This window comes from Taeniopygia guttata, chromosome 9 (assembly GCF_048771995.1).
Source record: "Taeniopygia guttata chromosome 9, bTaeGut7.mat, whole genome shotgun sequence".
In the NCBI taxonomy this organism is placed as follows: Eukaryota; Metazoa; Chordata; class Aves; order Passeriformes; family Estrildidae; genus Taeniopygia; species Taeniopygia guttata.
In genome coordinates this window covers 18,146,721-18,161,855 of record NC_133034.1, presented here as the reverse complement: position 1 = coordinate 18,161,855, position 15,135 = coordinate 18,146,721, and the positions used below count along the sequence as shown (strand labels likewise).

General features: G+C 39.5%; 1 protein-coding gene across 10 annotated transcripts in view; it reads right to left on the bottom strand.

Annotated features, from left to right (window-relative positions):
• Nucleotides 1–15,135, bottom strand: part of MCF2L2 (MCF.2 cell line derived transforming sequence-like 2) — a 156,499-nt gene that overhangs the window by 78,760 nt on the left and 62,604 nt on the right. For all 10 annotated transcript variants that reach the window (XM_012575704.5, XM_012575703.5, XM_012575702.5 and 7 more), the window contains 8 exons: nucleotides 14,630–14,754; nucleotides 12,971–13,085; nucleotides 12,197–12,316; nucleotides 11,523–11,714; nucleotides 10,980–11,171; nucleotides 10,402–10,579; nucleotides 1,810–1,913; nucleotides 329–417 (listed from right to left, as the gene is read on the bottom strand). In XM_012575704.5, the coding sequence (XP_012431158.3) occupies nucleotides 329–417; nucleotides 1,810–1,913; nucleotides 10,402–10,579; nucleotides 10,980–11,171; nucleotides 11,523–11,714; nucleotides 12,197–12,316; nucleotides 12,971–13,085; nucleotides 14,630–14,754 (1,115 nt within the window). The remainder of the gene's footprint in view (nucleotides 1–328; nucleotides 418–1,809; nucleotides 1,914–10,401; nucleotides 10,580–10,979; nucleotides 11,172–11,522; nucleotides 11,715–12,196; nucleotides 12,317–12,970; nucleotides 13,086–14,629; nucleotides 14,755–15,135) is intronic.

The following is a 15,135-nucleotide window of genomic DNA, read 5'->3' as shown; positions in this document are numbered from 1 at the left end:
GAGAGGATCTTTTAACACCAGAGTTTTTTGTAAATACATGCAAGCCTTATTCTAATGACTTCTTTTCTCAAATCTTGTAATTAATACTTCTAAGAGGAAAAAAAAACTGTAAAAAAGCCCCAACCCAAAAAACATAACTCTTACTTGCTTTTCCATCTGATAGACTCAGTATAAATGCATGGCCGTAAGTATTTCAGTGACTTCATTATTGCTAATTATTTATTAATCTGGGGAAACTTCAAAGAGGTTGTAGAGAATGTACTACAAATGCAGCAATTTGCATTCTAAGAAGAAAAAAAAATACAGTAGCTCGTATGTGCAGCCTTACCTCCTCCTTGTTGACAAGTTCTCATCACTTTCACTGGTCACCAGGACTCTGCTAGATCCTCCTTGACTGGCTTCATGCATCACTTCAATCTGAATGAGAAGGACATGTTAAAACTGAAAATAATTACTGATGCTTTTATTTAGAGAACTTTAACTCTTTGAAAGAGTAAAAATCAGATCCTACCTAACCTAGAAAGTCACTAGACAAGTTCAAATAATTGAATTCTAGATGTGCAGAAATACCTCCTATTTATAATCTCCATCCTTGCTCAGTGCTGGCGTGTAGGCATTCCTTACTCCAGGCAAAGTCATTATGTTCTTGCACCACAGAAGGGGAATTATCTGCTTGTGTAGATAATTACAGGCATAATCATCTGTTCTTTAGACTCTGGAATACTATTTTTTCATTTCCCGTCTGAAGCCAACCCAAAGACTTCACATTTCCAGAGTTCTTTGTAGAATGCCCTGTGGAGGAATCTGGGAATCCTCTGTGTGCCTCTGAGAAGTGTCTGTGTCCCAGCAGCAGTGCTGGGTGAGGCAGTGCTGGGCACAGGTCCCTGTGCAGAGCCCGTGCCCAGGCTGAAACAGCTTTTGCACAGCTCCAGTGTTTGTTTTGATGAACACTCACACACTCTCTTGTCCAGTCTTGCAGAGTTGGATCATTCCAAGTGCTCTCCAGGCAAGTTTTAAGCAGGCTTTTCCTCCTTTTGCCTGCAGCTTTAAGAGCACCAAGCACTACTTGCACTTACTCAACAGCCAATCTCTTCAAATTCAGTTAAACAACCCATCTGCTGAGTTTGCTGTTAATCCAAGCTAATATCTAAATCCCAGCAGAATCCAAATTCCTGAGCACTTTCATTTTTAAGGGCTGATTCTTACATTCTATATTGCTAAATTATTTAGCTGGTTGATGATAATGATGGAATCCAGTAATGAACTGTCCTCATATGAACTATTATCAGAACAATGGGGAGGAAAGAGAGGGGGCATAATTTGCAGTGTAGTGTTGGGAAGTGGATTTAAAAATTAATGAATGGATGTTTTATAAAGCCTATACCATGCTGCTGCATACACCTAACTACGTGGGAGAAATGCAACTGATTAGCTGCATTACTGATGAGAGTAAAACTAATTCTGCAGTCACCTTCTGTCAGTTTAGGCAAAGAGGAGACCACCTGGATGTTCCTGCTCATAACTGTTTTACTCTGTGCTTATTGCTGAAGGTATGGGCTGTGCTGGCCATTTCAGAAAATGGACTGCATTTAAGTTTTGCTTTCAGCTTTAGATGAATAAAGATGAAATGAGCAAATCAGTGTTGTGGATAACAGACAGGTGGGTTAAAATAGCTTGTCCTTACCAGAGAGTTAACTTAGAAATGCTCAATTTTTTTTAAATTCTAAGTATAGGTATGTAAATCTATATTTATGAGGTTTTTGAGTTCTCTTGCAATATGGGATGTCCGCAAATTACAAGTAATCCTACCTTAATTCCACCTTTTGTCTTCTTAATGCTTTTCTTTTTTGATAACTCTACTTCAGAAACAGTCTTTGGAGGGCAGGAAATTTCTGTAGACCTCCTGTTGGTAGCTGAAAGAGTTAAAAAAGAAAGTAACATTAGAAAATGTGCTAAAAGTAAAAATTCTTCTTCCTAATAAAAGCAATTTAAAAAGTGGTAAATGAGACCTGACTTAGAGGACTGAGCTGTGCTGGAGCAGTGATGGACTGGGTGGAACAAGGGATGGGTTCCCCTGTTCAGTGCTGCACTGTGTCTCAAACTGGCATCTTCAGCTCCACACTGAAAAGATTACTTTGGTTTGTCTTCCCCTGGGAAAACCATCTCTGGGACAGCACAGGTAAATGTCAGCCAGCTGTACCAACTTGGGTAATTGTCACTTGCATGGTGTTGCTTGTGTGGGTTCCCAGGAAATTTTGTTTCTGGTAATGGTTTGCTGATTGGTGTTGGATTAAAGGATTGTTCCCTGTAAGGTTTCATTACATGAACAACTCTCAAAAGAGAAATTGCAGGAGTTCAGCAAGGCACAATGATATGTGTGTAAGGACAGAATCTGAAGATATTATTTCAGAATGTGCCCTGTTGTGTCAGGTTTGGTGACCCTTGCAGGCTCTGAAAGGCCCAGCTGACACTGAGGTGTCTGAGGTACTGGACAGTCATCCTTAACAACAAAACCACCTGTGCTGAGCCTGCTGTCCAAAGCAAAGAGAATAAACTATGAGATGGGGAATCATACATTTGGCTTGAGTAGAAAATAATATCTATTACAGCTCTATCTTTGTTGTAGATTGGTAATGAGTTCATAGCACATGCAAGTACCAGGCCAACAGCACTCTCCCTTCATTGCTGAATTGATATGGGCAGCCATTCATGTCATGGGTGAAAACATATATGAAAGCCAGATGAAATGCTGAAAGAATCTGGGTCAGACAACAAAGAACAAAATTGAGGTTAAGTCCTTTTCTTTTTTATTCTGGCAAAACTTTATAATTGAACAAGCATTTTTTCTAAGAATAAAAGCAAATGCATCTGGCAACATTTTGTTTAAGATGGTTTCACCAAGTTTAATGTTTTGAAGTGTTGAGAGTCTTGATAGTCATTAACTTTTTCTTCTTTGGGAGAAGCTAAGGGATACAGTAAAAAAGTTGCAGGCATTTTTGAATGAGGAAGACCTAGTATCAAAGGTTTGATGTAGGAGAGGTCTGAATACTTTTTTAAAAGAAACACCTTAACAAAATTTCAAATGCCCTTGTCATTATATTCTTCTTTTAAAGTAGTTTTTAAAAAGGCAAAAAGAAGCACATAGAAGCACCTCAAATTATATTGAGTTAAAAAGACAACATATCAGTTTCACAGGTGGTAATAATGGAAGCTGACATTTCTTCTACCCTGTATCTTTTCAAAAGCCTTATCACACAGCTGGGAAGATAATTAATTAAAGCAACTGTCTCCAACTCTTCCCTAAATCTTCTTGGATTTATCCGATGCTGAATGCATAAGGACTTGGCAATGCCCATTTCATGCCTGTTACCTCCTCACAGTGACTCCATACTAGAAAGCTTCCTCACTGGAACAGTGAAATCTGGCAGTCACCAGCAGCTATAATCGACTGGTAGAGAATTCTTGTGGTTCCCAGGACTGAGCTGAAATGCAAATGTCTCCTTTTGGCTCTCCCATCACTCTTTCAGAATATACAGCAGGGGATTTGTTTTGATTTTGAGCACTACTTTCAGCAAATAGTTTTTCCTATCCCCAAGCAAGCTTTCCCCGAAGTAGTATTTGTTCTCTTAAAGATATTTTTATTTCACCCAAAAAGTGGTGTACTGACATTTTGGAACGAAGGGAACAAAAAGATGCAAGGTGCAGCACATGGAAGCTATTGATCCTTGTTGTCAAACTTCTTCATGCCTTTCTAATCAGCAGGGAGGGTGACCGCTACTGTTGGCAAAACCAGAATATTTAGTAAGTTTTCAAATGGATCCTTTTATGTGTTTTCATATAAAGCTCTGAGTAAGTATCTATAAGCATCAGCAAATTCACCCTTTTCTGTATTGATGCAGCCTGGAGATTCTATTTAGCTATAAAGTGTCACCTACCATGATCATGACAAAACAGGCTGTGCTCAGACCTATTACACTAAAAGCTATTATCTCCTGGAGCTTCTCCCAGCTATGTTCTACTTACACCTTAAAAAATCAGCATAGAATTGGCCACCAAGATATTGTTTCATAATCTTACCCACACCTGAATACCTTAGATATGCTGCCAATGTCTAGTTGCCCTCTCTAAAACTGAATTCAGTCCCTTGGTTTGCTCTACAATCTAATTCACAATTTTTATGGATATGTCATGGAAATTAAGGGAAGCAACAGAAATAACTTCAGAAAACATGAGGACTTTCTCTTAGAAGAGCATAGTCAGCAATACCAAGTTGTTTGGCTTATTCATTAATCAGAACATTTTGTAACTTGAAGGGATGATTGATACTGGTATGAAAACCTTTGCTGAAAGCAATCAACAGAAAAAGTGAAAATCAGTTACAACTTTGATGTCTGGATAACAACTTGAAAGCTCAGATAGCTCCAGGTGATCCAGGAAAGAGAGCACAGTACAGTTGAAATGAAAGATGGTATATTCACAAGAAGCAAAACTACACGTGCTCCTTGATCCAGCAGCCAATTTCTCAGATCAGTTCACAATCTGAGTCTTGGCTTCTTCAGTGTGACATATTTCAGAAAAGGAGACAGGTACAACATAAGAAAGCAGTCAAATTCAACTGAGTCTGTTTCAGAAATTAATTTGATTCATATTGACACAGTGAACTTCCCTTTCCAATTAGACCCAGAAATGAACTGAAAATAGGAAACAAGCTGCTTTAGTTATGCTCTGGAGAATTTTTCAGTTATTGATTGGCCCTTATTCAGAAACTGCTACATGTCACTGCATTTAAGTAGTTGCTGAAGGAGTACGGAAAAAAACAGCCCAAATACCTGCCAATTATTATGGTACTAATTACTGTGGAACTGGAAATATAAGGGAAACTCCCTTATAGAATTCAGTAGAGTTGGCTGTTTCAAGGTCAGTACAGTGTTGTCTTGCTGAAGAAGCTGAAAATTATGATGTTGAACTGCCTACTGAAAGAATAAAGGCACAGGAACAAAGGAGAACTGGAAATTATCTAACGTCTGCATGGTTTCAGGGTTGTTTTCATCCTATTGTTTCACACCACTCTCCTGGATGATACATAATGATGATTTCATTTTGAATTCATTAATATTTTAAATTGCTTGATGCTGCTTTTAAAGTAAATATTGTCAAAGGGCATTGTAAAACAGAGTTTGGGTCTGTCACTTGCATTCACTTGGAGCACCACTACACTTTTCTGATGGGGCTTTAGTAGTTTACTGGTTTTTTATGAGCAAGTTGTATGACAAGCATGGAATTACTGTTGTATATTTAGCCTACAGCAAATGGTAAAGTGGGCTGTACTGTCCCTAAGGCTGCTAGAAAATGACAGAGACTCATGTGCCCTGTTTTGCTTTGCAGTCTCTCCACCCCTCTAAGACTGAAATAAATTCAGTGAGGAAAACTCGTGCCACTTGTGAGAAAAAGCTGTGGTTTCACCCATTCACCCCCTGCTCCTCTGTGGCAGGACAGGCACCGCCTCTCAGGTGCTGATCTCTTACAGGGGGACCACATCCCCCACTGAGGGACAGACTGAGGGACAGACAGAGCTGTGGGCAGCTCCCAGGTGCTCAGAGACAGTTGGGTTAGTTGGTAAGTGGCCCTAAGCTGGCTCCTGCTAGAATAAGTGTAACTCATTAGCTAGCAAGAGACAGGTCATAGCCAAGGGTAACGATGAATACTCAGCGCCTGCAAGATATTCCAAACCCCCCTCAAGTAAATACCACACATCACATTCAGGTTTGGGGGGAATTCCCCATCACATTTTCCCATTTGTTTTCTGTGTGGATTTGTGCATTCTCACTAATCACCTACAGCAGAACTGAATTCTTTTGGCAAGAACAAGCATGGAAATAAGTAGTGTGCTAAACTTTATTGGGGCTTGTTGTTCATGCTGTCCAACAGGAATACAAGTTTGAAGATAATTAGTGGCTTCATTGCTGGTTTGAATGCTGGTGATGGCAAAACAATGTTTAGGCAGCTAAAGAAACACCAGAGCTGCTATGGTTTGTCACTTAATGGCTTAGGACAGAAAGACTCTTAGGCAATATAATTTAGACTTCTTCTCTCTGGCAAAATTTCTGTCAAGCGCCCTGAAAATCTGCCAATATAAGAAGCACAGAGCAAGCTTCCAGGATGTGGAATATTCTTCTACAAGGATACACTACTTGGTTTCCTCTGGCCCAAGTGCAATCCCACACTCACAAAACTGAAAGTATCTTTTCCTTTTTTTCAACTTCATTTATAGAAAACTATACTGAACTAGACAAACTAGTGGTTTCTCAAACCATTCATGAGTCACACACACCATCTCTTCTGAGTCAGCTAATCTCTCCACAGCCTCACTTCCCCTGCACACATCCCCAGACTCTTGCAAGAAATTCTTTCTTTATCCTCTGTCCAGATGTTACTAGTTAGTGAGTGTTATGCACTAGTGACTGTGAGGAATGCTGGACTGGATCCAATGAGCAGTTGTATACATTTAACTGAGATGGAACCAACATAAATTTTATTATTTGAAGAACTGAAAAGGTTCCAGCTGTGTTCCCCCTTTATGAATCTTGTGTTCCAAGTTGGCCTTCTAAGATGCTTGTATGGTGAGTCATGGCTTTTGTATGTGCAATGTGCTGTTAAACATGTTATTTGTTTAACAAGCTCACAGAAATTTTGACATTTCTGCTCCTGTATTTTACATTTATGTTGCTCACAAAGAACTTCCAGGTGAATATTTTATAGCACTTTGTGCTGCCATGTTCCAACTCTTGTGAGAAAGGTAACTAAAGCAAGACATTTTTCCTAAACATGGTCATTGGGATGGCCAAATCACCCTTCACTGAAATTTTCCAAGAATATGTGAGGTTGAAGGGAATATTCTTTGGGAAAGTATCATTTCAAAAAGTAAGAGTTTGGGAGAATTACAAGCACATTAAAATAGATAAATGCTAACTGCAGTAATTTCTAATTGCTTGCATTATCCTTTACAGTTCTGTAGTTCATCTCATTGTCTGACAGACTGTGTGATTTGACTCTCTGGACCTATTCCAATTCACTCCATGCTAAAGAGTTTTGCACAGAAATGCAGAGAACAAATGTGTAGTCAAATCATCAAAAATTATGCCCTCAAAAGTGAATCAGAGCAAAAATATTTCCATAGCAAGTGCCACTTCTTTCCTCCCAACAGACATAGGGACAAATTTAGCTATTAGAATTCAAGCAGCTTCCACTGGAAGAAAATTGAGTTCTCCTTAAAATAAAGTGTCATATATACTACTTAAATATTTTAAAGGCTCTTATAAAAAGGTCAGCAGAGTTTTCTGCTTTTCAGGGTTGATCTGTGCATATTTAATCAAATTCTCACAGACTGAAGGAGAGTCAACTCTGAGCTGCCATTCTGGATCTTCACTGAGCTAAAAGATTGAGAATCACCAGAAACCACAAGGACATGCACATGAAACTATGACAACCTCAGAGAAAACTGAGAGAAATCTGCCCTTTCTCTCAGACATGGTATCAGCTATGCCTGTGTGCAGAAACTCCGTCTCTGCCTATGTATTTTCCCATGTAAAATGGAGAGTCTGTCAGTTACAATAATGGAGTATCTAATGTCTGAGCCTTTATACCTGTGAAGATTTTTCCATTAGCACTCTGAACTGGACTGAATTTTCCCAACTGCTCCCTGTTAGGAAAATGGACAGTCAGCAAGGAAGAACAAAACAAAATCTATTCTGGAACAAATGTAACTTCCTTTCACAGACCAACCACCCCAGTGCTGCTATGGTATTGTTACTCTGCTGCCTGGGGACAAAAGCCTTTCTTTCTGGTCTTCTGATTCTGTTTACCACATTTTATTGCCTTTGCTTGCCTTTTTATTTACACAGTCTAAGAACATGGTATTTTCCTGTTGTCATATTCTATTTTGCGAGCTTTTAGAAATATTCAGGTATGTCCTGGGTAACAAATGATGAATGAGTTACAAAACCTGTTTCAAGAAGGTGCTCTAATCCTCTCCCAGGTTTCTAAGATGTTGCTCAATAAATTCTCCCCATAAGTAAATGCTGATTGTGCATTGATGTCATGAATGTGAAGAAAGGACACAGAGGAAAGTCCAAAAGACGGTAGCTTCAAGAAGAGCAGAATTTCACAGCCTCATTTTCAGGCTTGGAATAGAACTCAGTGTTCCTATTTCTATTCTCAGACACATTTCAGAGTCAGACTGTGAAACACCTTGGTGAATTCCTTGGTTTATCTGTGCTTCAGTTTTCTTTCTGAAAAAAAGAGGTTGAAATACTGACCAGTACTTGCCAAGTGCTTTAGCATTCTGAGGGAAAGGGCACTCAGGAATTTCAAAGTATGATCCTTTGTAGCAGATAACTGGATAACACCAAAGTGATTAATAAAGAATATGTGAATATACATGCACTATTCATAGCTGTTAAAATCACTGAGTCTCTGGATGAGCTGTAGATACTCAGGCCCTTCTGTTTCTTTGCACAGAGGTACTCTTAGTCAGTCACCTTCAAGAATCGGAATGAAATGGCAGAGTCTGTTTATCAATGTCTGAACAGAACCTGGTTACACTTTGCACCTCCTTACAACCAGAGTAGCATTTTAAAATAAATTTCAGCTACCTATTATTTTACAACGGGACATTAAAGGCTAAGCCTTGTCACACAGTTATCCTGTATTGGGTTGTATAATCATGAACTGCAATTCAAGGGACAGAGCAAGGGAGCATCTCATGACTTTCTGTGAAAGAGCTGATGGTATGTGGGATGGGCTGTATGAACAAGAATCAAAACTTAGAGCACTCTCGTAAACCAGTGACTGTTCTATAAGGTTCTATCTATATCAACAATTTAATTTAAAAATCTGAAAATGTGCTAAAATGACAAGAAAGAAGTTCAAGAAACAGTTCAAGAGACTGCATGCATAAACAGAATGGCAAGATGAGCTTTTAGCCTGAAGATGCAGTCTCACAGTAGGTGAAAGCCATCCTAAAACTGTGCTGCCACTGACAGGAACTAACTGGCTCTAACCTACTGACCCCATAACCCCATTTTCTGCAACTTCCTTTGCTTCAGCACTAGTGGCCATGCTCAGTAGTGAGCAATCTGATGAACACTGACATTAGTGCTGCTTGGAGCAGGTGACTGCGCTGTGTGATCTCCAGAGCTCCCTGCATTTCTCTAGCTCATACAATGGAAAAAGAACTACTACACTTTTGCAGTCTCTGTATTCAGTTTTCAAGGCAAATCACAACTGCAGCAAACTGACTGCCCACCCCAGTGCAAGAGGGGAGCACAGTGCTGGAGGATGTGGCAGAGCAGGACCTCTTCATAGGAGTTGTGTACTCAGCTTGCCTCAAACTAAAATAAAAGCTGGAAGTTGAGGTAGGAACTGTACATAAAAAACACAGCTACCATGGTCTGAGGGAAAAAATGTACAGATGTCAAACCAGCATGGGAACAGGAAGAAGATGATTTTCCTTTGGAAGAAAAGATGAATGCTGTGGAGCAGAGGAGAGCAGGGACAGTGGTGTGACTTTCTGCTGGTATGCCTAGAAAGCAAAATGGTCAGGCTACTGGCCATCCTAATCTTCCTATTGAGAAAGCAGCTTATTGAATGCTCTTCGTGCAAATTAGAGGGGTTTTTATGCTTTTTGCTAAAGGTTCCCCTTTTGAACAGCCCTAAAAGTTCCAAAGTGACAAACTCTTCCTGCCACCAAGCACAGGGTGGCTGGTCTCCAGGATACACCGCTTTAAATTAGTTTCACCCATGTTCCTTTTGCAAAAAAACAGCTATCCTGGCTGGACACAAATGCTAACCTCAAATAAGGAACTTTCAGTAATTTCTAAAGAGAAGCAATGCTCAGCTTTTATGGTTAGCAGAGGACAAGGTAGAAAGTGAACTAACATCTATGTAGAGGGGGAAGCGTAAAAATTCCACAAATGAGTGTGTCACTCACTAATGGACCCTTAATTTTGCAAGTATCTGAAACTTGAGGAATTATGACACTTGAAAGCCAAATATTCACATTGTGTTATCTGGAATATAAAAGAGGTTCACATGCTTATATTGCAGGCTTGCATTGACTACCCTGGTGTGGGTATTTGAGAATTAGCAATACAAGACACACTGAGACACAGTATGGAAATGTACTCTGTAGATTAGACCTAGGAAGAGAAACCTGGTGGGTTTTTTTGATTCACTCTTGCTTGTATGTTTGCAGTAAGAGACATTTCATACATTGTTACTAGCTGGACCTACGAGGTTGACACTGCACATCAAATTCAAATGTTCATTCTGATAACAAAAATCAACCATAACCATGTGGACAAAACAGTGGTGTGAGTCTGAAAGCAGCTGCTCATGGCCTACCTACTGCTGCTGGTCTGGTAATCTTTGGTGATGCTCGCTTTGGGGAAGATTCAGGATGTGGAGCAACAGGTTGTACTGGCCGGGTCTGTTTGGCTGCCAGCTTCTTCAGACTTACTTGTCTCTTGTCAAACATTTCTTGCACATCTTCGAGTTTTTGTACAATTCTTTGGGCATTGGCCTTGACACAGAAAAGGCAAACAACAAATGGTTGTCAGTGCTGGACTGAGGGAAGAAAGAACTTGTACTACCAGACTCAGACTAGAGCTGGAGATCAACACTGTGCTGCAGTTTATTGCAGCCCAGTCCTTGCATTTGGCCCAGATCACAGTTTCTCTGACCTGTGATGGTGACTCAAGCAGTATTTCTAGCACTGCTCTGAAGAAAATGACGCAAGTGTTGCATGACTACTCTTATGAGTAAAACTTACTGCCACAAATACTGACCTCTGTGCCCTTTTGGAGTAGGGAAAGAGGCATATTTTAGCAGACTCAAATGTATAGCCCAGTACACTTTCATGGACAAAGCAACTAGAAATTTTTAACTTCTAAGTGAGCACATGCACATCTGAGGGGTTTTACCTTTATTTCAGGGGTGAGGATCATGTCAAACTGATTGTAGAACTCCTTCGGGTTGGAGAGCTGGTGTTCCTTAGCTGTTACCAAGAACTTCTCAATTTCAACGAGTGCAGTTTCAGCTCCCTCTTGTGACTGGCACTTGTCCACAGCTTGGGAAGCTAAGAGGTAGATTCCAGCTTCGCACCATTGGCTTGCCTTTAAAGAAAAGTGGGGAAACAAGAATTTATCATCACTAACAGTCCCAGTTGTCAGGTGTTCCTTCTACTCTATGAAAAAGAGATTAGCCTAACATGTCATTAAAAGGGGATCAATGTTACTCATAGTGTGCTTGCCCATAGTTCCTGCTCACAAGTCACCCCATCAGCATATGCAGAATTGAACTTGCTGAACTAATGCAAAGCTCCAATATTTATACTAATATTTACTGAATAAAATGGAGAAAAACCAAACACAACTTTTTATCTTCATCATAATTACCTGAGCGAATAAAATCCTTAATTTTTAATAGAACCTTGCCAGAGCTGTTATCTGAAAAGATTCACTCACCTTATCTAACTGCTTATGCAGCTCAAGAGACTTTCCCAAAATATCATACTTTTTCTTGGTCTCATTGGTAAAGTCATCACAAATTCGCCTGAGTTCAACACACTTTGGTCTAATGGAATCAACTGCATAATGGTTGTTTTGGATGAGCTGTTCTCCATGGAGAGCTAGAGACTGGGCTTTCTCCAAAGGTTCCTGTGAAATTAATAATAAAAATCCAAAATTAGAATGACATGCCTAATAAGGACACTCTTTCTCTGTAACCCCTGCTGTTATTTTATATTATTTTATATTTACATTGAAGGCCCACTTCCATGTCAATGAGTGCACTGAAACTCGTGAGGGTCCATCTGAACACCAGGAAGCACTTTTTTGTTGTGAGGGTAACCAAACACTAGAACAGGTTGCCCACTAAGATTATGGAGTCCACTTCTTCCTCCTCACATACTGGGGACATTTATTATACAAGGTTTTTTCCTACATTTTTCCCTAGTTTTCCAAGTAACGAAATGGAATTACTGGGTCTGAACAACCCTGGCTTCTGGAAATTAGGATCTGTTTTGCAATTTAAAGTTATGACTCATGAGAAGAGAGTAAATCTGGACAAAAAAAGGGGCAGTGACAAGTGTCTAGAATACCATGTCTATAGCAGCTAGAATACTAAACTGAGTGCAAACCTGTCCTTTCTCTTCCAGATGTTTCTGTTCCTTTAGGAGGTTCTCAACTCTAGTCACACTGTCGCCAATGTCAGCAAAACCTGCTTGTGTTTCCATGAGGTTATCCAATGTCAATTTTACCTAAAAAAACAGCAACAAAAAAAAACATAAACCAAAACAAAATAAACACACCCAAAACCCCATCAGAAGAATTAAAATTACAACAAACATTAACCTACATCTGTGAGAAGAGTCTGCATCTCAACTTTATTTTTTCAGTTTGTTCCAAAATGGAAAATTCAAGGAATAAAGCAACAACCAACTGTTCTTCAAAGAGTTTCCCTGCTTCTCACTAATTAGGCCCACAAAGTTTTGACAACCTGTAACTCCAGAGTTTATATCACTTCAGAATCTGTATTACTCCAGTCCCTGGGCTGACAGTTGGGCTTTCTGAACTGTATTCCCTTGACTGTGGTGGGATTAGTGATTTACCATCACAGAAGAATCTGTTCGATAAATTCACACCTAAACGCAAAATTATTTATCAAGATAAATTTAGTTATTGGCGCTCCACATTTTGACCTCACAGTCTGGCACTTTCCTCACTGTGCCTTACTCAAGTGTTGTAAGACATCTGAAAGCTGTCGAGACTTTAATTTTTGAATATTCATTTCCTATTTCATAATGAAGGTCTTCTCTCCCAACCTCCTTTTTGGACTGCTGGTATACTCTAAGTATGGATAGAATTTGACCTTATTTATCAGAGAAGGCTAGACAGCATGAATAAAGAAATACCTCTCTAAAATCATGTTCAAAGTGTCGAAGCTGCAGGCACTGTTCTAGTTTTAGATGATGCTTGGTCCAAAATTGATCAAAAGCCTTTTCTGTTTCATCCAACTGAGCCAACAACCTGTTAAGAAATTATAATGAACAGAATGTACGTATTTCCTATAGTTCATTTCTTTTAAGTTACAGTAATTGATGGCAGAAAGCAGAGTGGGGAGGTGGTGGGGAGCCCTAAACTTATGTAAGAGGGCTCTGTGTCAGCTCTCCCATAAGCAAAAGAGAATGGAATTTGCAGTAGGACAGGCGGGAATGTGACAGATGAGTGACAACTACATGGATCTACTGTGGCAGTCACAGTCCTGCCTCCTGATGTGCAAGAGGGACTCAGAGCTGTTCCATGTGCTGGCAGCCAAGGGCAGCTGTCACTCCCTAACTTCCACCCAATGCTTCAAAGATAATCCATCCCAACTGGTGTATATTGAATATGATGCAATTAGTATTTTATAGAATGATTAAAACAGAACTCTACAACTTGCTAATTTTCTTCACCCATCAGAAATAGGCAAGGGCTGAATCATTCTTCCTGGTCCATTAAAAACAATAGATTAGGAGATCATAATGATTCCAATGGACATTGTTTTACTTTGTGTAAATGATGAAACATTTATTTGCAAAGACATTAATCTCAAGGTGTCATATCTTCAGTGCAATATCTGACACCAGGCTAGTGAGTCATCCTCAGGAGTTTCTCAATGATCTGTTAATTATGGAGTAGAACAGTTTTAAACAAGTAGAAAAAATAAAAAAGAAGTGTTCTCTGAATATCTTGTATTTCAATAGATGGACATTCTTTGAGCAGATGAGAGATCAGTGCATGCTGAAATAATCAATTTACTGGAGCAAATGCCAATAGCTCCCTCCTATTTGTCTCAAAAACAAGTTTCTGTTTTCAATCTGTCCCTGGAAAACTTTTTTAAAATCAAAGCTAGTTGTTGAATTCAAGAGGAATTCATAAATTCCTTTGGGAAGACCGTTCAAAGGATTTTAAAGTATTCAGTGAAAAATATCAGCTCAGCTCTACTTTCAGCACCTTTGTTCCCAATGAATGCAGACACGCTGGAACCCTAGCATGGCATTTCTCTTTGCTCTGCATCACATGGCACAGCAGAAACTTCTACATGGTGACTAAAAGCTTTATGGTAATAACTAGCATTGTAGGAAGGAAAAGGGGGTTCTCTGTGTATCTCTGCAGCTGTGACACACAGAATGTTTCAGGTATCATCTTCATCTTCTCCTCCCCCAGTGTTTCCACAGACATTCACAAGCACATCAGCCACTCATCTCACAGAGACTCAGGTACTACTTTCTAACCAGGCACAGAAGTTTGGAGGACATAAGTGTCAGGGAGAAAATAAGTCCCACCTTAAATCTTCAGCCAGGTAGGTAGTGGTCTGACCAAAAATTACAAAAAAATTCAGGACTTGTTTGAACTTGCCTTGACAGTTTAATTGAGTAATTTCCTCTAAGGTATTTCCTTCTCTGACTTACCTGTCTATAAATCCTGAGTATGTGGTAATTTATAACCTGCATATTTAAATTCTTTAAATTACATTTGCATATCCTAGGAATAAATTGGCAAGTTGCAAAAGGTAATTTAGCTCCACTGACCTTTCCACTGTGGCCACATTTTCCAGTTCATCTGGACTGAGTTTGCTGTTGGCACTTCGGGTGACTGGCTCCCGGATGCATGTCAGTAAGGTGGCCCCCTGCTTCACTGCTAGCTTCAGCTCATCCTGAGGGGAAAAAACAAGCCAAAAACCGAATTGTATGTACTTCTAACAACACTCACATCTCTTAGGTGAAAACAGAGTGATGATAAAGGAGGATTTTTTCATAGCTACAAAATACTTGAAACAAAATATAAATGCTTACCAAAGGTGGTATGTTTTGCTAGCAAATGCGGAGACCTAAGTCTTTTAACTTTGAATAGTAGATCTATTTCTGAGAAAAGGAATAGAGTAATTTCTGAGCAGATTGCATATCTGACCAGGCCACTTGCAGAATAAATTATTCTACCACAAATTGAATGTATGCTGTAGATTGTGAGCTGAGAGACTGGGCTGAGACATTGCACTTCTTAATGGAATTTCCTCAAACAACATTGTGCCATGCTG